The 25,726-nt window shown below is 37.5% G+C and overlaps 1 protein-coding gene across 2 annotated transcripts in view; it reads left to right on the top strand.

Annotated features, from left to right (window-relative positions):
• LOC131048614 (uncharacterized) overlaps positions 1–25,726 on the top strand; it is a 170,985-nt gene that overhangs the window by 127,946 nt on the left and 17,313 nt on the right. For both annotated transcript variants that reach the window (XM_057982637.2, XM_057982638.2), the window contains exon 4: positions 19,237–19,360. In XM_057982637.2, coding sequence (XP_057838620.2) covers positions 19,237–19,360 — 124 coding nt within the window. The remainder of the gene's footprint in view (positions 1–19,236; positions 19,361–25,726) is intronic.

Genomic DNA, 25,726 nt, shown 5'->3' with positions numbered 1-25,726 from the left:
GGGTACGGGTACGGGTACGTGGGTACGGTACGCTGGTACGGCATTTTTTTTAGGGGGGGCCTGGGTACGTATGGGTACGTCCGTACAAAAAAATGTAAAAATCATAAATATATACATATATACACTCTAATAAGTAGAAACAAAAATTAAATTTAGAATCCCACATATCATCCATATGCTAAACAAAACTTGGAACTATCATATATGATTCATATTGATATAACTATAAGCCTATAACAAAATTACAAACTTTGAATGTTATGATAGATATCGAATTCATTGTTCACTGGCTCAACCGTTCAACAATAAAATAACACAACTAATAATCAGCAATAGCATCATATGGGTCACTAGGAAGATCAAGATCAACATCATCATTGACATTAGATGATGTAGGTAGAGTACTGGAACCACATGCAGCCTCACTGCCACTTGCACTAGCAGCACATTGGCTATCAGACTCTCCAGAAAGTAAAGATTGTGTAGCAGCTGAAAAATCCAAATCAGTTCGCTCTGGATCTACATCCCAAAACTTTGTGCTCCCATCCTTATACTCATTTTGTTTATGAGTAAGAAGGCGCAAGTTTGAATGCACATAAACGAGCTCTTCTGCCTTACTTGCTGCCAGTTGGTTGCGTTTCACTGAGTGGATAAAGGAGTATGTGCTCCAATTTCGCTCAGATGAAGAGGAACTAGCAACCTATTGAATAATTGACACAAAGTGAGAGGGTGACAATTATAAAATAGTAAAAAATCTAAATTTAGAGAGCAATAAAAATTAAGAAACTTACTTGCGATAAAACTTTGATTGCAAGAGTTTGAAGGTTTGGTGATGTATGGCCATTGAGGTACCACCAAGCATGAGAATCCTTTTTATACTTGTCACGGAGAGCGGAAACACTTTGACCATTGGAGGCTACAAAATCAGCAAACTCACTTGTCATTAAATCCTCCATTTCAGAATCTGGGAAGAGTTTAGTAAGTGCTGTCCTACACCCTTCACTGACTTCTGAATCTCTATATGGTGGTACCCTTGATGGCTTAGCAAGCATTTCATCACTATAAAATTTGGGAGTCAATGCAAATGCAAGAAGATGTAGTGGGGTGGTCATTTTGTTCCACCGCTCAACACAAATTGATTGAACCTCTTTGAAGAAAGTTTCTTCGGGATCTTGCTCTTTTGCATTGATGATGGCTTTCATTTTCTCAATCATCGAGTCAATGCCATCATATACCTCTCCCAAACATGGGTGATCCATGTCAGTATAACGGATCATACTCATGATGGGCTCAGTGAAACTCAAAAGATATTCCACTCGATCCCACCAAGTGTCATCTAGGATCATGCGCTTTACATTTGCTGCCCTTTCAGTATTGGATTGCCTCCATAGGGACCAACTTTGACTAATTACCATGCTAGCAAGTGGCTGTCGCACCTTCACAAGTCGCCTCAAGACGATTGTGTTGGCTGTAAATCGGGTCTCGGCAACCTATTCAAAAATTAAAAATAAAAATTAGAATACAAAGAAGACATGATAAAAAAATAAAAATTAAGTAACCATCAAAGTGAAATGTAGATTTTAAAAATTGAAGTGTTTCAATTACCTTTAGCAACTCCAACTGTGAAAATGATCTGAAAATGGCCTGTGACATGTTATGGTTTGTGATGAACATTTGGATCTCTTCAGCCTCAACATAAATTTGTTTGATCCAATCTATTTTCCTGCCTATCTTTTGTAGCATGAGGTTGAGAGAGTGGACAGCACAAGGTGTCCAAAATATGTGTTCAAACCGTGTCTCAATCAACATACCTGCAGCTCTACAATTCTTTGCATTGTCCGTTATTATTTGGACAACATTTTGAGGTCCCACATCCTGAATGCATTGTATAAGGATGTTAGCAATAAATTGTGCATCCTTCACCTGTCCCTCACAATCCACAGCTTTCAGAAACATTGCCCCTTTAGGGCACACTGCAATTACATTAATTAATGGCCGATTTTTGGTATCCTTCCATCCATCTGAAATGATGGACACCCCTGTTTGTTTCCATGAATTTCTAATGGGAGCCAATGCATTGTCTATGTTTTTTACCTCCTTTGCTAGTAAGGTGCTACGCACCTTCTCATAACCTGGCCCTGTGTACCCTTGTGGAGCCTCATTTACCTTTTTCAACATATCCTGCCAATATGGTGATCGTACCACATTAAATGACAAACCGTTTGCATATAGACATCTTCCAACGGATTGATCTGCAATCTCTCTAGCATCATTCTTAAATGCTCTCTCTAATGGTCCCCTGCTTCTCTTCACAATAACAGGTTCTTCACTAATTGGGTCCAAGAATGGGTGGCTCTCTACCACGATATCAGGAAAATCGCTATAAGATGGAGAAGTAGGGGGCCTCTTTGATTTACTTCCTCTTCCTGTCAACAAAGGATGGTTTGAGGCACGACCAACTCTTGCATCTGCTTCCTCTTGCTCTCTAATATATCCTGCTATTTCTTGAGGTGACATCCCATTTCCATTCTTTCCTAGACATGGTTTGATTCCTTGTTGGGGAATGGCACAAAAATGGGCTTTGACACGACTGTAGGAGCTAGTTTTTTTCGTACTACAGAAGTTGCATTTCCATAAAAATGTTCCACCACCTTTTACTTGGTCTATTATTTTGACATATTTCCATAAAGGTGAATTTGGGTCAGTTTTGAAAGTCCGTTGAGGAGTAGAGCTAGTAGTCGTTGCCATTATGATTTCTACAACAAATTAAAAAAAAAAATATTAATATTTAATATTAAACAATAGATTATAAATGTTAAATATATAAAATTAAATTTACTAATTTATTTAAAATAAAAGTGAAATTATTATAATTATGAAAGTTATTAGGTTTTTAAAAAATATACCTATTATTAAATTATTATTATTTTTAATATTTTAAATATGAGTAGTTTTTAAAAAAAATTATTATAGTTTAACTTTATTTAATAGTTTGTAAATTGTTTGTTAAATGAAAACAAACAATCTAATGAAAAATTATATTTTTATTAGATTGTTTGTTTTCATTTAACAAACAATTTAATTAGCAAACTATTAAACAAAAAAAACAAACTATAATAAATATTAAAATTTAACAAACTAATAAATTTTTTTAACTATAATAAAATTTAACAAACTATACCAAACTATAATAAAATAATTAATATCAAACCTGATGCCGAAGCCCTCCTGCCGTCGCCCTCCTGCCGTGGCGCCTCCCGCCGTCGTCGCACGCCTCCCGTCCTCTGTGTCTGCGTGCCTCCTTTCACCTCTGTGCCGTCGCTCACCTCTGTGCCGTCGCGCACCTCCCGCTGTCGCGCCTCCTCAAACCCCTGTGCCGTCGCGCGTTAATGGTTTCAAACTTTCGCGATTTTTCGGTTTTCCTTTTTCACCATGCGTGGCGTGGAATGGTTTCACGATTTTTTATTTTTGCCTTTGCTTTAGGGTTTTAAATGTTAAACGACATATTCGACCCGTGAAAAAAACCCTCGAAATTTGCGAATGATGCGGATTCGTCAAAAAACCGTATGGAATCGCCACGTCTACACCGGATGCGTCAGGATTCGTGAGTCAAATATCGGATACGTTTCAGGGGGAAAAAATCGGTACCCTGTCCGAATCCACAGGGATTCCAGGGCGAATTCGAATCCGATACGCACCGCATCCGGATTCGTGGGGAAAATGTGAAGTACCGGTAACTTAGGTTTAAAATTGTCAAAAATGCACTTGCAAGGCAAAATCGGGTTTTTTTGAGAGGAATACAAGTTGTAATTACTTGTAAAAGGGAAATAAAATCCCTACAACAAGTTAGAAATACTTGCACATATGTAATGGGGATTAAAAATCTCTATTACATGTAAAAACCATTAAAGTAGGGGTTTTTAGACCAAACTGCAAGTTTACTTGTAATTGAGCCAAAAAATCGCTATTTTAACTAAACAAGACTAAAAACAATAAAAAAAATAAAAACAACAAAGGGTAAATTTAAAACAAATTACAAGTAACATCTTTTAAATAAAAGTGCACATGTAATAAGTCAAAAATTCCCCTACAAAGACCAAAACAATGAATATCATTAAAACTTGCAGTTTGAAGAAAATTCTCCACCTGTAGTCGAGATTTTAAAACCCGAAATTGAAGGAAAGACAACAAACGAACTGAAAATTTGACGAAATTCGAAACGCAGTTTGAGGATGGATTGAGGATTAAGCCAATCCAAGGATTAGTCGAAATTCTGCCTCGGGAAGCGTGCCACAAAGTAAATTTTTTCATTTTTTCACAAAAATTTCATGTAGTGGTCCTTCATTTTTGAAAACAAAAATGAGGACAACACGGTTCACAAGAATCAATTTAGGGAGTTGAAAGAGCTGCTCAGAAAGTACAAGTGTTGGACTCTTGGGTGGATCAACTTCATGATCTGTGTGCGCAAGTGCTAAAAGACATATTCCAAATGATGGTTAAGTTGGAAACCATTGAAGAAAAATTGAATCATACCTCCGAGACTTTCAAACAGAATTTGGAAAGGGTTGAAGGTAGCTTAACGGTTTGGCGCAAGATGCCTCGACAACAGTTGAGTGTTCTTCAGGAGCATGCCATTATTCCTTCCAGGGTCATGTATCTAGAATTTGAAGAGCTTCTAGAGAACAAAGCCCTTGTTCTCAAATCCATCATTGAAGAGATTGATGACGCAATGAGATTGCGAGTTGAAGTATTCCAAGGTGTTGTTTCTCACTGTGAGAAGGCCTCTTGCAATATCATGGGTCAAAATGGAGAGTTGATACCAGAAGAAGAAGTTCTCGCAGATCTACAGATGAAGATTCATAATGAATGGAGGAGTGAACAATTTTCAACTTCCTCGATTTAAGTTTTGATGAAACATCAAATCTTCTTGCATGAAATCCAGTCCACTTTGGAGAAGAACAACGCTATGCTTCAATACCATGATACCATTGTGAAGACCATGATTGTTGCCAAGAACACCCACGAGCTGAATCCATGAGACCATGACTGTTGAAAATTTTGTACACTTGGGGAAATCTACAAAATTGTGGTTTCAACCACAGTGTGAGTAAAAGTCTCCTAATTAAGGGAAGACTCCCCCTATCTATCTAATACTAAAACTAAAATAGGATGGAACAACAGTCTTTCTTCTTTTTTCAAGAAAGCCAATATCCTTTTCTCTTCACAGAAAAGTGATAGCAATTTAATATAAAACAGCAGTAACAACTTTTTGAAATGAAATGAGAGAAAGGAAATGAAGTTTCCTGAAAGTTCAAAGACTTCCGTCACTTCCTTCAGGACGGGACAACAATATCAAGATCAAAGTCTTGACTATGTGAAGTCCTATCTACCCTTTTCTATTCTAATGATATTAAGAACTAATTATGACAGCACAAAGTCTGAAATAACTTATTTCTTTCTACACAAGACAACAGGAACTAGTGTGAGCTCAAAGTTTCACAGCTATTTCTTATTATAAAATTTACTTCTAATCTCTCTTACGAACGAGTGTAAGTACAAAGTCTTACAACTTCTCTCAATAGAACTTCTACTTTAACTAAATTAATCTCCAATACTTGCAGCACAAAGTCTGCAAATCAAATTTGATTAAGCCCTTTAAGAAACACTTGCAAGAAAGGTAATATTGAACATAAACTCAAGAATATAACACAAAGTCTCAATACTTGAGTAATTTTCTTCTATTCCTTTCAATCCATCAATTTACACATAAAGCTCAAAGATTTCTTTGCTGCAAATTTGGCAGAGTTTTTGCTTGCTTTCCAAAAGATATCCATTACAATAGACCCCCTCAAGTATTTATAGGAGAGGAGCCTTGAGAAAAAGGTGGGAGGATCCTAACTATCTTGAGAAAATCGGTCAACCACCAAGACTTATTCCAACTACAGTCCTAATTGAACTCAACTTGTAGTTGCTTTACATGTAATTACAAAAGTGCAAGTGATGATTTAACTTGCAATTACAAAGTTATAATTTTACATGCAACTTGTCAAAACAAAGTTACAAATGCATAATTAAAGCTATTCTTATAATTTTACATGCAACTTGTCAAAACAAAGTTACAAATGCATAATTGAAGCTATTCTATGTGTCCAAAGACACGACTCTAACTGCTTCATCCTTTGTCTGTGATGATTTTCATGCTGCTTCAGGATGCTAGAACTTGAAATATTCTGGATCATGTTGATGTGTTTTTTATGCACATGCGAACACAGAATAAAATACCAAGGTATCTTATCCTCTCTTGAACAAAGTTTCCCCGAATGTTGAATATTTCGCCTAAGGATCAATCGAGGCAACTCCAAGGTTCTTATATGTAGGGTCTCTACGTGTGGATAAGCTCTATTGGTGTGATGTGATTATGCTGGATTCACAAGGGGACTTACATTCGATTGCCTGAATGCTTTGATATGCTGGAACTTGAGTCCTATCTACTAGCTGGGAGATAAAAAAGAGCAAAAGATTGAGTGTTCAGGAAGTCTACTCTAAGACCTAGAATGCAAGAAGATAGATGAATGACTAGGTGGAGTCCTACTAGGCGAGGTCTCACCATCAAACTGAACAATTCGACACTAGCTCAGTGCAATCTTCTAAGGGATGTTTTGGATATGTTCAAATCATTTCCATCAAACACTGATCACCATCCAAGTTAATGCATGAACAATGGATGTATAACAATTTGAAATTAAGCTCATTCAATGCGAGTTGACCATGCAGGGCGCCCTTACAATCAGCAAGAGGCTAGTGATTTAGACTAGGCGGATTCCACGCGAGTGCATTCAGTAACTTCCTTCATTCAATCTAATTAACTATCATCTAAAATGAAGATTCAACAAGAGATCATGCATATTGCAAAGAAACGACACATTTCGCCATAACTTTAATGAAAATGGAGTTCATTTACAATTTAGGCAACAATTTCTTGCCTTTTCCTCCTATTCTATTCTAATTGCTATCTATTCACTATTCTAGCTACTAACTCTTAGCTATTAACTATTGACTAATCTCTCACTATTCACCTTTACAAATGAAGAGCCAGAGCTTTATATAGGGAGCTATTTACAATTCGATGGCTCTGATTGATTTACAATCAATGGCTAGGATTACGAGATAGAAAACCCTACTTAGGGGTTGTTACAACAAACTCCTTTAGCGAATGAGAAAATTACATTCCATGAATGTGGACCAATAGATGTCAGGGGTAGGTGCCTCAAAGTTTGTGCCATCACTGGTGAGTCAGGTACATTGAATCTGGACATGTTGAGGTGGAGCCTTCTGATTGGAGGAACAGTGACTGGGATGCCACCTTGTCTGGTACTTGCTCTATGATGACCTTGGTCGATCCTCCTTCGTCTTTGGTATACTTGATGAATGGTGTACCTTTTCTTGACTCCCTTGTGTTTGATGAATCCTTCTTCTTTATCAAGTCTTTCTTTCTTCTCTGGTAGCTCATATTGCTTTGAAGTGTTTATAAGATCTTTCTTTAGATATCTTTTGATTCCTCCATGTGGTACAATGAGGTCTTTGAGGATGGTCAGCTCCATTGCTTGCAACTCCTTGAACACTTGAAGACCTTAGCACTTTGAGTCTTCTTTTATGCGCTTGAAGTGTCCTTGATGAATGATGGAATTGGAAAAGGTCACCCCTGTCCTGGCGTAATCTTCTTCCAACTTGATTTGATTGACCTGCAAAACAAACAAAAGATGATTAAGAATACATGATATATTTGTTCTAACATGACATTTCTCACCTTAAATCATCAATAAGAAGGCATTAGAATGAAATTCGCTCAGGATCCTCTCCAGGGATAGGCCCTATAGTGAAATTTGCTCTGGACCCTTAGGAAGGGTCAGGAGGGAAATTGGACAAAGTGGCTCAATTAGAACTCATTTTCAACCTTACCTTACCAAGATCAAATCATTTGCCTCCAAAATTGTTTAGGAATGGGTTTTGCTCAAGGACTTGGTCAAAACTTTAGATCTCCTAGGAATTTCGCTCTGGACCCTTTGGAAGGGTCAGGAGCGAAATTTGCATTTTAGCTCAATTTTCATCATTTCTTTTCCTCAAATCTCTTCTTAAGGTATGAACACATCAATCTTATGCCATAGGGAGAACATCTAGGCTTCAAACAAGGAGCAAAATAGTGTTTTAAGAAATTTCGCTTTGGACCTTGGCTAAGGACAACACCTATAAGGAATTTCGCTCAGGACCCTTTGGAAGGGATAAGAGTGAAATTTGTGACTTAGCTTCAATTCCATCACTTCATTGCCTTAAATCACCTTTCAAAGGCAAGTACACATCAATTCTATCCCAACCATGCCTTAGAAATCAAGATCTTGGTCTCAACAAGGAGCAAATAGAGGTTTTAGGAAATTTCGCTCTGGACCCTTTGGAAGGGTCAAGAGCGAAATTTGCATTTTAGGACAAATTCTTCACATTTTGTGACCACAACTTTACTCAAATGCATGCCTAAGGATGCCTCTAAGTTCAATCCACCTCAATCAACACTAGACTTGATACAAAATTGGGAGCAAAAGGAGGTTTTAGGAATTTCGCTTTGGACCCTTTGGAAGGGTCAGGAGCGAAATTTGCATTTTAGGCCTAATTCTTCCACCTTTTTACCTTTAGGCTCATTTCACACTTCTTTTCTCCTTTCTTTGCCTTGAATTTAACTTGTCAAACCTCCTTCTATCACTATCAAGTCAACTTGCTCTCAAAGTGGTGTCCATTTCAAGGTTTTGGTGAGGAAAAAAGGTTTCCTAAGAATTTCGCTTTGGACCCTTTGGAAGGGTCAGGAGCGAAATTGATGTTTTAGGCTCAATTTTCCATCATTGACTTCATTTTCAACTTTTCCTCATCAAAAACAAGTGATTTACCTTCAAGAATGCTTAGGAATGGATTAATTCAAAGGTTGGAGCAAGGGATAGTGCTTTAGGGAGAAATTCGCTCTGGACCCTTTGGAAGGGTCAGGAGCGAAATTGCTCTTTTTGGCTCAATTCTCATCCTTTTTCACTCGTCTTTGATTTAGACTTGATCTTTTGAATCCTTTCCTTGCCATGTATGTCCACTGTTTGATGTCCTTAGTGAAGAAATAGGTCTTTTGGGGAATTTCGCTCTGGACCCTTTGGAAGGATTAGGAGCTTGAAATTTTTTCACTCTGGACCCTTTGCAAGGGTCAGGAGCGAAATTTGCAATTATGCTCAAATTCCTCAACTTTCATCACTTCACTTTGTTTCGCAAATCAATACTCTCTCAACTACGCCATAGGGATAAGGTTTATGAGGCAAATTAGGACCAAGAAGGGTGATATAAGGAAATTCGCTATGGACCCTTTGGAAGGGTCAGGAGCGAAAATTGACATGTTAGTCTCTTCGTCAGGATTCATATATGGAATATAACATTTAAGTATAAGTGACTTTCTTCTTTCTCATACTTTAAGTTATATTCCATATATATTGTCAAAATGTTTGAGAGTGGTTTCGGACCTCCAGGAGTTATAATGCAAAATCTAGTTTTTGGAGGATTCTTCAATTCCAGACTTAGTCGAATTTCAGGATCAGGATGACATTCCAGACTTAGCCAAATTTCAGGACATTTGAGGATCAGGATGACATTCCAGACTCCTTAAGGCGAATTCGCCCTGTCCTTGATGTAAGGGATGGGACCTAGGAGGACATTATGCATTCAACCAAGGTTTGGTTTAGCAACTTGAAGTGTGACCAGATAGTACACAAAAAACACCTTAGGAATGATCTAAATAACCCCTAATCACTCAATTGACCTGACCTCTTGAGGAGATCCACCTACTGACCCACTTCAACTTAAGCAGGGCTTGCTATCCTAATGATCTCTCTAACAACTCTCCAATGCAAAGGCTAAAAGCCAAGACCAGACAACCAAGCAAAGAAAACTAACCCTAGAAAGGAAAAAGTAGGGGTCCCCATTTGCAATGGGATGATGTGTGAATACGTCGCAACAGATCAGTGAAGACATCTTGAACCAGAACAGGAACTTGCATCCTTAATGATCTTTGTGTCCTTGGCCAACGAACTTCAACCTTAACTTCTTGCTTGGGGTAGTACTGGATTTTCAAGAGGGAAAGGGCTGCCTTCCTCGTTTCATGTCATGACCATCTCTGTCTTGAAAGCATTCTTTCAACCATGAATTGTTGTTGTATCTCTTCTTTGTATCATCCTCCAATCTTGAAATCTGCTTTCAAAATAATGCCCATGCCTTAATCCATCGATTTGGTGTATGCAAACCGAACTGACAAGGGAAGGGATAAATTGATGCAAAAATGGGCTCACAAGTGAATTTCGAGTTTTGGAAGCTGCATTACATGTGTGGGATAAACAAGAGCATTAGCTTGCAATTGTGGAGAACAAACGTGCAACTTCATATGTGTAATGGGTAAACATAAGTTTGCACTTGTAATTGGACCTTTAAAACTCATTTTCCAGTGTTTTTTGAGTGCATTTTGGAGGATGATACAAAGAAGAGATACAACAACAATTCAAGTGCCACGAATCTTTACTCTCCCAATTTGTTTTGGTTTGTCTTGCTTAGGCATGGAGGTTGAATGCTTGTCTTGACCGATTCTTCATGCTTTGGATGGGCATTTTGATCCATATGGCGTTTTTTCAAAAACGTGGCTAGGGTTTGGAGTGTGGTTTGATGTCTATTTAAGAGATTTTCTTTCTTTTTCAAGGATTGCTTCTTGCTTCTTGGAGGACATTTTGATTGATCAAGGTATGTTCTTTTCTTTTCTTCTTTGTTTTCATTTCTTGTTTTTGTTTCCTTGATCAAGTTGTATATATGTTAGTTTTGTTTTTCTCTTGCCTAAAATTGGTTTTGTGAGAGATTTTCCCCTTTGTTCCAAGTTTGCAAAGCAATTTGCAAGTTGCATTGTCTTTCCCCTTTTCCCTCCTTACTTGCATTGGGGATTTAAAAACCCGATTGCAAGAAAGATGAAAATCCTTGATCTACCCCTTTGGTTGAAAAATCTTAACCATCTTTTGTTGAAATTCCAAGTTTCAAAGTTGGAAAAATGCTCATCCTTTCAAAATCGGGTTTTTAAAACTTGATTACAAGTTGAAAGTTCTTCCCATTTTCATAAAGATGACCTTCCCAAAATCTTTTCATTTTCACTCATATTCATTGCCATTATCCGTACATACCATTCCCACCATTTCATCCACTTGTTTCACACCTTCACTCATTTTTCCCATTTAAAGTGTTCACTTGCAGTCAACCATCCAGAACCCGAGATTGGTCCAAAATGCACTCAAAAAACACTTGAAAATGAGTTTTAAAGGTCCAATTACAAGTGCAAACTTGTGTTTACCCATAACACATATGAAGTTGCATGTTTGTTCTCCACAATTGCAAGTTAATGCTCTTGTTTTTTCCACACATGTAATGCAACTTCCAGAACCCGAAATTCACTTGTGAGCCCATTTTTGCATCAATTTATCCCTTCCCATGTTAGTCTGGTTTGCACACATGATCTACCAAATCAATGGATTAAGGCATGGGCCTTATTTTGCAAGCAGATTTCAAGATTGGAGGATGATACAAAGAAGAGATACAACAACAATTCATGGTTGAGAGCATAAAATGCTTTCAAGACAAAGAGGCTCATGACATGAAAAGAGGAAGGCAGCCCTTTCCTTCCTGAAAAGCCAGTACTACTCCAAGCAAGAAGATAAGGTTGAAGTTCGTTGGCCAAGGACACAAAGATCATTAAGGATGCAAGTTCCCGTTCTTGTTCAAGATGTCTTCACTGATCCGAAATACTTCAAGTTCTAGCATCCCGAAGCGTCATGAAGATCATCATAGACAAAGGATGATGCAGTTGAAGTTGTGTCTTTGAACACTTAGATTAATTATGCATTTGTAATTTTGTTTTGACAAGTTACATGTAAAAAAAAAGAACTTTGTAATTGCAAGTTAACTCATCACTTGCACTTTTGTAATTACATGTAAAACAACTACAAGTTGAGTTCAATTAGGATTGTAGTTGGAATAAGTCATAGTTAGTTGTTGAATAAGTCTTGGTGGTTGAGAGAATTTCTCAAGTTAGTTAGGATCCTCCCACATTTTTCTCAAGGCTCCTCTCATATAAATACTTGAGGTGGTCCATTGTAATTGATATCTTTTTGAAAGCAAGCAAAAACTTTGCCTAATTTACAGCAAAGACGTCTTTGAGCATTTTTGCGTAAATTGAAGAATTGAAAGGAATAGAAGAAAATTACTTAAGTGTTGAGACTTTGTGCTATATTCTCGAGCTATGTTCAATATTAGATTTGGTCTTGCAGACTTTGAGCTACTTATCATATTTGAAACTAGTGTGGAAAGTTAAAGTGAAAAGATAGCTTGTATACTTTGTGCTGCTTCTATTTTTGAGACTTGTGCATGTAAGGTGAAGTGCATCATGTAGTTAGACTTTGAGTTGCTACATATTGTGCTTAGTTAGCAAAAAATCATCTAAAAAGGTTGATAGGAGAATAGATAGTTGAAGACTTTGAGCTTTCTTTCTGTTTTCCCGTCCTGAGGAAGTGACGAAGGTCTTTGTGCCTCCATGAAAACTTTGCTTCCCTTTATGTCCCAAAAAGTCCTACACAAAAAGTCTCATTTTTGTATTTGTTGTTATTTATTTCCAATTGCTATTACTTTTCTGTGAAGAGAAAAGAGTATAGTTTTTCTTGAAAGAAGAAGAAAAACTGTTGTCCCATCCAAATTAGATTAGTTTAGTTTGTAGATAGGGGGAACTTTCCCTAAATTAGGAGAGTATCATGCTCACACATTGTGGCTGAAACCACAATTTTGCACATTCTCCAGGTGTACAAAATTTTCAACCAACAGTTTTTGGTGACTCTGTTGGGGAATTTTTTCATTTATCCTTCAAGATTTGAAATAAAAGAAACCAAATCTCTAATTGCCTTCCTCTTATCCATTGGGCCACAGAGTCAATCAACGCGAAAACAAGCAAAAAGACAAAGGACAAAAAGAAAAAAACCAAAACAAAGAAAAAGACAGACGACAAGAAGGATGATATGACTGACGTAAAACAACTAACTAAAACCAAGACGCTAACTTGTGCAACTGCACTTATTGAAAATGGAAACCTAACTATCCTAAACTAGCCACAATGAAAGCCTTTCAAATGAAACCATTCACTGGCTCAGAAAAATAATTGCCTTTCTTCAACAACTTATGGTACCTTGCATGATCATGAGCAGCCACAACCAATTGAAGCACAAACAATTGTACCAGAACTTGATGCAACACTCCTTGGAAAAGATGAATAAATTCATCTTCCTCTTGAAATGAATCATATGTACCACTGCTCCAAAGTGAATCAATGAACCAAGACTACTCTTGCTTAGCTGAAAATGCATGTTTGGCCTCTTCCTCAAGTGTATCTTCAAGCTCATGTACAAGTGAAACCTCTAGCTTTCCATTGGATTCCAACCAAGCAAGATGTCTAATAGGACATCCTCTTGATGGGACAAAAACATAATGCTTCTTGCTGATTACACCTTTATCAGCTGCTTTTCCAACCATAACCTTATTGTGAAAAGAATGAGTTTCCTCATGCAAGCCAAGTGAAAACATGGTTGCATAGCTTGCTTCATCATGCTGTTCACAAACTTCTGATTTGAGAGAGTCGTCAACAAGACTTGAACAAGACTCTTCTATAGAAGTTTCTTGAGGACTTGAACAAATATCAAAACCTCCATCTTGGAAAATAGACTTGATTTTCATCTTTCTCAAGCTGCTCATGATCTTCTAACTTATAGGATACTGGTTTGACATCAAAGCTTGAACAAAATAGTTCCATCTCATCCCAAAATGTATCCTCTTCAATATCTTCTTTACTCTTTTGAATAGGAGAACTGAAATTTGCTTCATGACAACTCTCATCAAACTTTCCAAACTTCAAAATAGAATTGTCTTTATGTTCATAAATCATCTTTTCACATCCCATGACATGATTGTCCTCCTTTATCGGCACCTTGGAAGAGTGGCCTTCAACCTCTTGTTGTGCATTGTCCATGGTATCCGGTATGGTCCATTCTTTTTGTTCATCAGCTTTCTAGAACTGAATAAACCAGATTTGAGAGTCATCAGCTACGTCTGCTTCCTCTTCTTCTTGGAAGAGACCGGCAAGATCACTTTGTTCAAATTCAAAATCCTCCACTGCTGCATTTGTTGGTGGTGCCTCAAGAGCAAGCGCTTCTGGTGATGAAGGAAGCTTGTCTTGATTTTCAGCTACATAACTAGGAGCAGTATTTGGGTATGGCCTCCTTGGAATGTCTTCATCATAAGGGGAAGAGAATACACCTTAAGCTATTTGCCTTTTGAGGGCAACCAACTCATTAGCCAACTTTTGCACCATGGCAGCAAAGTGAAATTTTGGAGTGACTCTTGGGGAGGCTACCCTGCATTGGACTGGACCAATTTGGGCCCTAGAATCAAGGAAGTGTTGAGCAACTCCTGGTGTAACTACTTAAAATACTACATTCATGTCCCTGGTGGAGATCTGATTCTAGGTTGGGAATGGAAGAGTTTGAATGATACTTGCCTCACAAAAGCTGAAAATAAAGAACTTAAGGAGATCTTGGCAGATTGACATATCAGTATCAGAAATGGGGAAGATAAGCTCGTATGGGCAGGTTCAAATACTGGTTCCTATAAAGCCAAAGGAGGGTATGAGGAAATCATTAAGTCCTTTAATTGGGATAAGATAGATTTACCAATTCACTCTTGGTGGGACAAGCTATGCCTACCAAAAGAACGCATGTTCCTTTGGGTAGCTTTGCAAAACAGAGTTTTAATAGCAGATTGGTTTCATAAAATAGGTTTTGCTAGACCTTCTAGGTGTGCTTTATGCAAAGCAAATGAGGAATCTGTAGACCATATTTTTGTAAGATGCCCTTATGCTTCAGAATGTTGGGAATGGTTGCATAAGAATTTGTAGTGGTCCTCAACTCCCTCAAATACCTTGGTAATTAATATGAAAAGTTGGCCATTGCTTAACAAGAAAAGCCTTTACAAAGACTTATGAAAAATCACTCCTTCTATTGTAGTTTGGGAGATTTGGAAGGAGAGGAACAGGAGAATCTTCCAAGAAAAGAAAATGGAGCCAAAGCAATTATGCAATAAAATTGAAGCAATTATAGTGGAAACCACTAATAATAGACTTAGGAATGGTAATCTAAAAGATTGTTCCTTTTTTGCCTGGGACAATGATATGAAGAAGAATTGGTTTGGCTTACTCATCCCCCCTCAATATGGGGTGGGAGGTATGGCCACAAGCAGGATGAGAGAACAATGTAAATGGACTAAACCTGATTATGGGTGGTTCAAATTAAACTTTGATGGGGCCTCCAGGGGTAATCTAGGCATAGCCGGTATCGGATGCATGATCCATCATTGGGATGGATCTATTTGTGCTAAGCTAGCCAAACCAATTGGTAAGACAACGAATAATATAGCAGAAATGGAAGCCTTGGTGGAAGGTCTCCTCCTTAGCAAGGCCTTAGGAATCAGGAAATTGGCCATTGAAGGGAACTCACTTAACATCATAAATGCAATCAGAATTAAGAATACTCCCAATTGGAAACTTAATTCTCTCCTGGAAATAGCTAATAAGATCATAGACTTTTTTAAAGCTACAACTATTAATCACATTTATAGAGAAGGCAATATTGAGGCAGATGAATTAGCCAATTTAGGAGTTGATGGAGTTTTTATTGAAAAAATTGGAGGGTAATTCAGCCTTAATACCGATAGGTATTAATCTTACTTTTTGACTTAGCTACTTAATACAAGTTTATATTCATTTGTTTATAGGTTTGAGAGTTTAGTGAGGTCTATTTTAAAATTAACATCTGAAGGCCTTTATACATATAACGAAGCCAAGAGATATGATGAATCAATATCATCATTTTAGATTGCGTTTTTGTGTTAGGTTTGGCCTGTGTTATGATGTCCGGGTATGGAACACGTGGATTTTCGTATGCTTAGTAGAAATGATTAGTGTGTAAGGTTCTAAAGAAACTTCTAGATTTTCCTTCAGTTTATATTCCGAACGCTGCGATAAAACACTTCATTTAGATTAAATGGAGTCAAATCTAAAGCTAATTTCTGCAAGTGATAACCGTCTTATGGCTTTTAGGGGGGAAATTAAACCAGAAAGGTGGGGCAGAATTCTGGATGGCTTGGATGATTTCTCTAGCAGAGCCATTCAAGAAATTATGGGGGAAGAGCATTTCAGCCATGAATTTATATACAAAGTGAATTGTGAAATTTGTTGCTATTCTGCTCTATGTAGGTTTCGGGAAGGAAGAGGTCATTGTTTTAAGTAAAGCCCTCTTTAAAGGTGAATTCTTGGGTCTTTTAGAGCAGGTGGTAGGAAGCATAGATGATAACCTAATGATCCCTTATCCAAAGGATTATGTGGGTGATAATTCCAATGGGAGGGCTGAGAATGTTAGTTGCTTAATACCCAAATGTCCTTTGTTGGAGTTTAGGGATAAGTCATTGTTTGAGCAGTGCAGAGAGATTATCTACAAAAATGCAGATTTTCTGTTGAAATGGCTCCATATTAGGGCTGTCCCACACAACAACTGGTAGGTGGATTATCTGAGAGAGGAAGGGTTCATAATTCCATATGACATGTCGGATATCCCAATGGGAAGAATTCAAATTCTTCCTCTGGTCATTATCAAGACTTCAAGGGTTAATGAGAAAGGGAAGCGCAAAGAGATGGCTTCGTGTAGCTCTACGGGAGGGCATTCTGAGATGGAGGAGCCATCTCGGACTGACAAGGATGCATGCATTGATCTATTTGAGATGGAGGAATAACTTCTTTTGCCAACATTGCAGAATTTGTTCAGTGCTTAGTCCAATTATATCGCACTTTATCTATCTTAAGTAGATATAGTATAGACCTGCAAGTTTTTTTGGTTTCTCTTAGACTGCGATTGAATCATTATTAAAACTTATGTAGTTTCAGGGTAATCTTCATCAGTACAGTATCTTCTTTAGTTAAAGACTTTGATCCTATCTGAAGATATATTTTATATAGATAATGGTATATATATGTTTATGGTACGATGGTTTGCTGGCTTTCTTGTTGGTTTTATGTTTTGACAACTTGAATTCAGCACTAGACTTATATGTATTTGTTATATATGGAGAATATATCAATAGGAAGTATGCGAGAGGTATGCTTAAATATAAACCTAATTTGTTAATTCTTTGATTTTGTTTCAGATATAGTAAGCGATAGACTTAGATAATAGCAGGCTAATATGGGGTTTTGGTGTTTATCTGTAGAAAATTATTAATTATGATAGATTTTAGTGGTTTATTATGGTCCTATGGAAATGGTTTGCTCATCATAGGAATTGTTTGCTATGAGTAAAAGTTTTTAAATGCTAATCTCTCTTCGAGTTGTGAGTGTCTGTCAAGCTATGCAAGTTTGGTGACAAGCTGGGTTAAAATACAAGATAAAGGATTGAGGGAAGCAAATCTACACTTGGGTTTCAGTATATATGAAGATAGTGAAATTAGATCAAAAAGGGAGCCACCTGGATGGGGAAATTATGTATCAATACATCAGATGTGATGTATGCCTTGTACTAATTACAACTGTTGTATTGGCATGAGACCAATCTTGTAATCTGATTTAAATTGTAAATATTCCAGAAATGCATATTCCTTGGGCAAGACCAGAGGTTTTCTTAACCCGGTTCTTTCCTACCAGTGCCCACATAGAACCGAGTTGTAAAAATATTCTTTTATTTAATAAAATATCGGCTTCGGCCTATTACCCAGCAAAAAATAAATAAATAATCAATAAGAATAAAGTTATTAAAATATATACTAAATATAATAATAAAAAAAACTTAGCTTGTTGGGAGGATTGGAAATACTTAAGACTCATTTGATACAATTTGTAATTGAATTTTTGAAAAAAAAAAAGATTTTTTATAAGAAATTTTAGTACTTTTTAAGTTGGTGAGTTTTTGCCGAGTCAAAAAATTATTGAAAAAATAAAAAATACTCATCTATTTAAATAATTTCATTGTGATGAGTCTACAATCAGCTCCTAGCAGTAAAATAGATGATTGTAGACTGGTCACAAAGAAATTATTTAAAAAAATAAAAAAATTACTAAACAAATGAGTATTCTGTGGTTTGTTGTGGCCCAATTTGGTTAGCTTTGATCTTGCCTAGGACTAAACCATAGTCCCTTGCACACTCCCTGCTCGGCTCCAAACATGCATGGAACTGTACCGCAAATCCAATTTGAATCAGACCTAGATCTGGGCTTATAATCTCATGAACCAGCTACATAGATAAAACTTGTATTTGGATTCAAGTCCTACTCCTTTGGAAATCCTCTTCTTGGCCTTTTCCAAATTCCATACACGCCTTTAAAGCCAATGTAAGTAAAAACTGAAGAATGAGATTGAGAAGAAATGTTTTGCTTTCTTAGGTTGAGAGCAACACATTATATTATTGATCATATGCTAAAAATAGAAAGTAGTTACATTCTAAAGATAGTAGTTACATACTAAAAATAGATGATGGTTATAACACCCTTATAAAAACCTAACTACCTACACGTGCAAACATACACTTTAAATTAAACTAATATTCTAATACAAAAACACCACCTACTTCATACAAAATATGGTATGAACTCCAATGAGCACTAAGACAAGAAAACTGCCTACTTCTATTGCCAAAACTAATTTCTATACAGACAAAATCAGGAACAAATTAGTAATTTCTAATTAAGCCTTGGAACAATTTTCCTGACCTCACAATAAGGGCTAAAGAGTTATTTTACTTAATGACAAACATTTGTGCTCAATGAAATTCCTTACAAAGAACTTCTTTTCATCCCCATTGAAGATAGATGGTTTGCATAAGCACCAAGTAACAACTTGTTCAATTTAAAAAGTTAAATATGGAAGCAATTGTTTCACTTTTTAGTTAACATTTACTATATAGTGTTTTAGCTTGTATTATGAGTTTTGCACATATTCTTCAATTGTTTTTGAATGATGTATTCAACCCTTATTGTTTTTAATTGTATGTTGTGTTTTTTTCTTTGGATTCCAGAAATTAAATTATCTTTGCCTTATTCTTATGTGGCAGATTCATTCAACGCAGCTTGGGTGGGCCCACCACAGCAGAATATGAAAAGCTGCAAGCTGAGAAAGAAGAGCTGCAATTGAAATATGAAGAATTACTTTTAACACATGAAGAGACTTGTGCACAGGTCATTTTCTCTTACTCATTGGTTCTGGTTGGCTGGAATTGCTCAATTTTAAAGATGCTTGTTTACCTTTAAACCTATAATTATGAGACTCAGAGAGTACTTGTTGAGTCAGCCTCAATAAACAGACTTGTTCGTCTGGCAATTGAGACGATTTTCAGCAGACTTGCTATTCTGCCAAGAAACACAGAAAACAACACGAGAAAAAATAAATTTAATTTGCCAAGTTTTGGCTGAGGGAGACCAAGTCAAAAAACACTTTGCTGGGTTTTTGCAGAGTCCGAGTCTCAACACTATGCTTTAAATGATGTAGCTCCTATTTTTTTTTTCTGAATGCGATGTCCTTGTTTTTTTCATCACAAGTTCAAACAATATGTGAATCTATCGTGTCTTTCGTAGCTACTTTTCAAAGATTAATCCATGCTAATGACACTAATGCAGACCGCTTCATCCACCATGTACCTGGTCATTCCTTTGCACTAGAATATTGGAGTGACTAAAATGGAAATTCTTTATTACTGCGAATCATCACGGCAACCTTTTCCTTATAACGCTCCTGGAAACCACTATGGGTGTGGACCCATCTGGAGGTCTTCAATCACATTCTTGTGGACTGACATCTTGAAAGGATTTTTTCATATGTTGCAATTAGATCTTGGTTCATAGAACTCTTTTGAGGGCCTATCTGTTAATTTTAAGCAATCCGTTGTTGATTTAAGCAATTAGATTATAATCAGACTGTGAATGAACAGTAACAACAATAAAACACAAGACAAAAGACACCAATACCTTGGGAAAACCTCCCTCTTGGAGGTGAAAAACCCAGCCTCAAATACAATATGTATTATCTCAAATGTAGGCAATTACAAGGCAATACACTTATCTCAGATTGCTGTTCAATATATCAATGAAGCTTGCAGCCCTTATCAACAACGGATGGATAGGAGAATCAGCAACAGATGTATAAGGTCAGATTCGCACAATAGAAGTCCTTCTCAAGTTCGTATGAGGGTCTTTGACTACTTCGCCACAATCAACCTTGAAGATTTCGCACAATAGACTTGTATGAGTTCGCTTGAGTGAAGGAGAGATCGCTACTTGGAGAGAAGATAACATTTGCATGAGATGATGTGATTGTTTAATGACTTTGTTTGCTATTATATTTATATCTCATCTTTGGCACCAACCCTCAAGTCGGCTTGCATCTAATTTATTGATTTATTTTCATTTATTGCCTTTCATGTTACAAATTTGGGTCCAACCCAAAGCTACAATTAAGTGTCTCCACGTTAAGTTACAATCGATTGCCTCCACGTTACATGATTGGGTTCAGCCCAATATAATTCGATTTACATAAGAGATAATACATTTGTATTTATAATGCAATAATCAGGTATGCGAACTAGCTATTATTTTCAACACTCCCTCTTAGCTAGAGAGGATATCTACCACTTGTCATGATCCATTCATGGCTTTCATCTTGCATTGCTCACAAGGATGAATGTATAAGCTCCATAGAGTATACCTGCAATAAAACACATAAATATCATGAACTCATTTCATGATGTCCATCTTGCATTGCCCGCAGAGGTTGGAAGAGGTCTTACACCTCAGCCTTCTCCTAGAGAAGGATACAATGTCACCTTGCATTGCCCACAGAGGGTGGAGGATGCAAACTAAATTGCATCACTGAGATTGAGACTCCCTCTCAATTAATGTTGTGTTCTCCACAATTCCAAGCTTCTCTCTGAAGTACTCAAACTTCACTCAAGATAGAGGCTTGGTGAGAACATTTGAAACCTGTTCATCAGTGTTGATATATTTCAGCTGGATGGCACCTCTTTGTGCCATATCATGAACATAGTGATAATGAGTTTCCACCTGTTTTGACTTGTCATGAAACACGGGATTATTAGACATTTTAATACAACTTTGATTATCATAGTAAATAATAGTGGATTCCCAAGATTGTCCAAACAACCCAGCAAGAAGCTTGCAAAGCCAAACTGCTTCTCTAGTTGCTACACTTGAAGCAATGTATTCAACTTCTGCAGTACTCAGTGCAACTGAGGACTGTTTCCTATTGGCCCAAGAGATCATAGCAGAACCCAAGCTGAAGCAAATTGCTGAAGTGCTTTTCCTGTCGGTAACACTTCTAGCTCAATCAGAATCAGAGTAGCCTTCCAAATTGATTACTGTGTTGGTTGAATACTTTAGTCCATAGCCAATTGTTCCACGCAAGTATCTCAGGATGTGCTTGGCTGCCACCAAGTGAACATGCTTTGGCTGGTTCATGAATTGGCTAAGTGCACTCATTGCATAGCAGATATCTGGTCTAGTGTTGACTAGATACATCAAGGATCCAATCAACTGCCTGTACTCTGAAGGATCTGCAAAATCAGAGTTAGCTATAGAAATACTCAACTTCTTCAAGTTAGTTTCCGTAGGAGTAGACATAGGTTTACAATCCATCATACCAATTCTTTTCAGTATATCAATAGTATATTTACCTTGACTTAGAATAATTTCATTAGGTCTTTGCCACACTTCTAACCCTAGAAAGTAATGCATTAGACCTAGATCCTTCATTTCAAATTCAGTAGCTAATTCTTTCTTACACCTAATGATGAGACTATCTTCACCAGTTAGAAATAAATCATCTACATATAGAACCAGAATTAGCATTTCACCATTAAATACTTTAAAGTAAATGTTAGGATCAGCATCATTCTTATAAAATCCTAAACTAAGTACTTATCAATTCTTTCATACCAAGCTCTAGGAGCTTGCTTGAGGCCGTAGAGAGATTTCTTCAATCTGCACCCATGAGTTTCTCTATTATGAATCTTATAACCTTCAGGTTGTTCAATATAGACTTCTTCCTCAATAACACATTAAGGAAGGCAGTCTTTACATCGATCTGATGTAATTTCCAACCTTTGGCTGCAACAATAGCTATAATAGTTCTAATGGAAGTATATCTAGCAACAGGAGCAAATGTTTCTTCATAATCCATGCCTTCCTTTTGAGAAAAACCATGAGCTACAAATCTAGCTTTATATTTCTCTATACTACCATCAGTAGCATGTTTAATTTTAAACAACCATTTGGAAGAAACAACAGACTTACATTTAGGTCTAGGCACAATATCACAAACATCATTCTTGATGATGTATTGATACTCTTCGTCCATAGCTAACTTCCATGCTTGCTGGTTCATGGCTTCTTCTATGCTGGATGGTTCAGCCTCAATGATGTTGCACATCATTGCAGCATAGTTGGAGAGCTTTTGAGGTTTCTTACTTTCTCTGAAAGTGCCACTAGGAGCTGCAAACTTTTTTGCATCTTGAATTGTGCTTCTAACCCAAAGTGGTCTTTTCTTGCTAACTTCAGTGTCTCTAGGTCCATCAGTTGGAACCAGAGGCTCAAGAGGATCATCATGCTCAATAGGTTCAGGAGGTTCATTAGACTCCCTGTAATATCCCAGTTATTTTTTTTTGTTTTTTCGGCCAACAATAGTCATCCACAAACAAGTAACCCGTTAAGGTTAGAAAGCATAAACTGAAACATGCTGGAAAAGCAACCCTTCCACTTTTTGATCACCAAGTGCCCAACGTGGCAAGGTGAGAGCATACGGTGTTGAGGGGATCGTTAGCTTCAAATAATTGGAAACAATACAATGCTTGGGCGGCAAGCCAACCCCTTCTGCTTATCCAGCAGGTATGCAAGAAACTTGGCGGTGAACCAGTTAAGAGAGACACAAAGGCACGAATCACTCAACCGCAATATTTCAGCGGGAGGACTGAAATTACATAACAATCTCAACTCAACCGCTTATGCAGCGGGAGGACCATTACACTTAGACATCACTCGACCACTTATGCAGTGGGAGGACTGAATTACAATTTTCTTGAAAATAGGTGGCAAGCAAGCCTCTTCCACTTTTCAGCGGGGTGAGAATTACAAATCAGAATTGGTTAGTAGTACTACTACTTAACCTTACAATAATAAAGATGATGTGAGAAGAGAGTAATGCTGAATATCCAAATAAGAACATGAAATTCTGCTAATATCAAATTTGCAGGCTGGAATTGCAAAACCAGCAGCCTAAGAAATGACTAAAATGCTCACAACTCTCTCAATACTTATCCAAAACACCCTAAATCAATCCCAAACCCACACTAGGCTAGCTACGATGACAACCAACCAAAGACAAGCTATCATAACTCCCTTATTAATTTGGCACGCATCCCAATGCACTTCAAAACCCTATGCCTAGCTAAGGAATTTCGACTTTATCTAATAAATTCAATGCTCAACCAAAGGTGCCACAAACTTACAGTGTAAATCGCTAGTACTAGGAAGGATGAATGAGCCAATACCCATAACTGTCAGTCACTCCAGTAGAGAGGTATGATCAAAATGTACTTCAGCCATAGGCAAACCAGCAAATTCCAAAATCGGTCCAAACACCAAAAAAGACTAAGATACGTACTGAGAGTATGGTAGATTACAGCACACAACTAGGTACTATATTTCAAGTACAAAACCGGGAAGCACTAGGGAGCCGCACTCCGAAGCCTCAAAGTTCTGACGTCAATCCGGCAGCATAACAATGCAAATTTTCAAGATGCCATGAATGGAAGCCCAAGGCTCTTATTTATAACCTCAACATCACCAAATTCAAATTCAAATGCTTCGAATTCAACTTTCCCATTTGCATTTCATTACATCTCACGTGGACCCCAAGGATGGCGCCATTCCTCAAGTCAAACCTCACGCCAAACAGCAAAGACCACAATTTTTACTTAGCAAACACTTGAGATAAAATAAAATAATATCTCCATTAATAATTTGACGTCTCCTTCTAGACATAAAATTTGCCTAGCGCTTAAGAGATATTATGCACTATTTCCAAAGCCAATAAATCAGTAGTAAAACTAATCAAATTAATTAAATATTAAACCTTAGGATAAGGAAATAATATTTAATTATGTCACTTATGACTCCAATACTGGTTATTGTCAAAACTAGGATGAAGTTGAGCCAGGAAGAGCACTGAACTGCTGCAGGTTCAGGACCTTGTCCACTGCCAAAAATAGAAATATGCCATACTGCCACTTACTAAAAATAGTAAGTCATGAACTATTGCTCCGAAAAGCATGATCTTCGCGCCCAGTGATAGAGCATGAGAGCTCAATAGGACAGTATCACCAAAATGGCCAACCCCTGACTTACTAAAAATAGTAAGTTCTCGCCTCATTAGTGCTTGACCCTCATTTTTCATTCCACCTAGCCTACGGGTCTCAGGAATAGGCTAATGGACCACTGGAAGGACATCAACGAGAAGGGGACATTACAGTCTGCCGTCCCCAAAATTGCTTGTCCTCAAGCAACTGTAAGGTTGGATGCAGTAAAACTTCCTCATTTCCCCACGTAGCATCCTCTGCTGGTAGATTTTTCCATTTGATCAAGTATTCCCTGATCACTCTTCTCCTCACAGATCGTTCCCTGAAATCAAGGATAGCTTCAGGAACCAAAACCAACTCTCCCTCCTCATCAAGCAAAGGTAACTCAGCTGAAGCAACAACATTATGTCCCAAGGCCTTGTTAAGGCGAGACACATGAAATACATTATGGATCTTGCTGCTTGTTGGCAATTCCAACTCATATGCCACTTCTCCAATCCTCCTACTGACTCTGAAAGGCCCATAGAATCGTGGCTTCAATTTTTCAACCCCACTCTTCTTGAGAGTAGACTATCTGTAGGGCTAGAGCCTCAAATAAACCATGTCGCCCACCTCAAAGGTGTGCTGAATTTCGCTGCTGATCAGCATACAACTTCTGCTGATTCTGTGCATGCTGGAGATTGTCCCTCAGAATCCTCAAAATATCTTGACTTTGTTGCATCATATCCTTTGCCTGAGGGGTCCTGCTATCACCAAATACCAAGTCCGCGAAGCTAGGAGCTTCATAACCATATAGTACCATGAATGGTGATATCCGGATGGGCATGTGATAGGAGTTGTAGCAATACTCTCCTAGGTGAAGCCATCTCACCCATGTATTCTGTTGCTCCGAGACATAGTTTCTAAGATAACCTTCCAACCACTTATTCACTATCTTGGTTTGTGCATCAGTTTGGGGGTGATAACTAGTGCTTGGAATGAGCACAGTACCACATAATCTCCTGCCAGAAAGCACTTAGGAACTTGTTGTCCCTATCACTCACAATGCTCTTCGGTAACCCATGTAATCTGAACACCTCCCGAAAGAACACTTCAGCAACTTGAGCTGCTGTAAAAGAATTGGTGATGGCAAAGAAATGAGCAAACTTTTTGAGTCTGTCCACCACCACATAGATACTAT

Source organism: Cryptomeria japonica, chromosome 9 (assembly GCF_030272615.1).
Source record: "Cryptomeria japonica chromosome 9, Sugi_1.0, whole genome shotgun sequence".
Classification (NCBI taxonomy): domain Eukaryota; kingdom Viridiplantae; phylum Streptophyta; class Pinopsida; order Cupressales; family Cupressaceae; genus Cryptomeria; species Cryptomeria japonica.
This window is presented reverse-complemented; position numbering and strand designations above follow the sequence as displayed.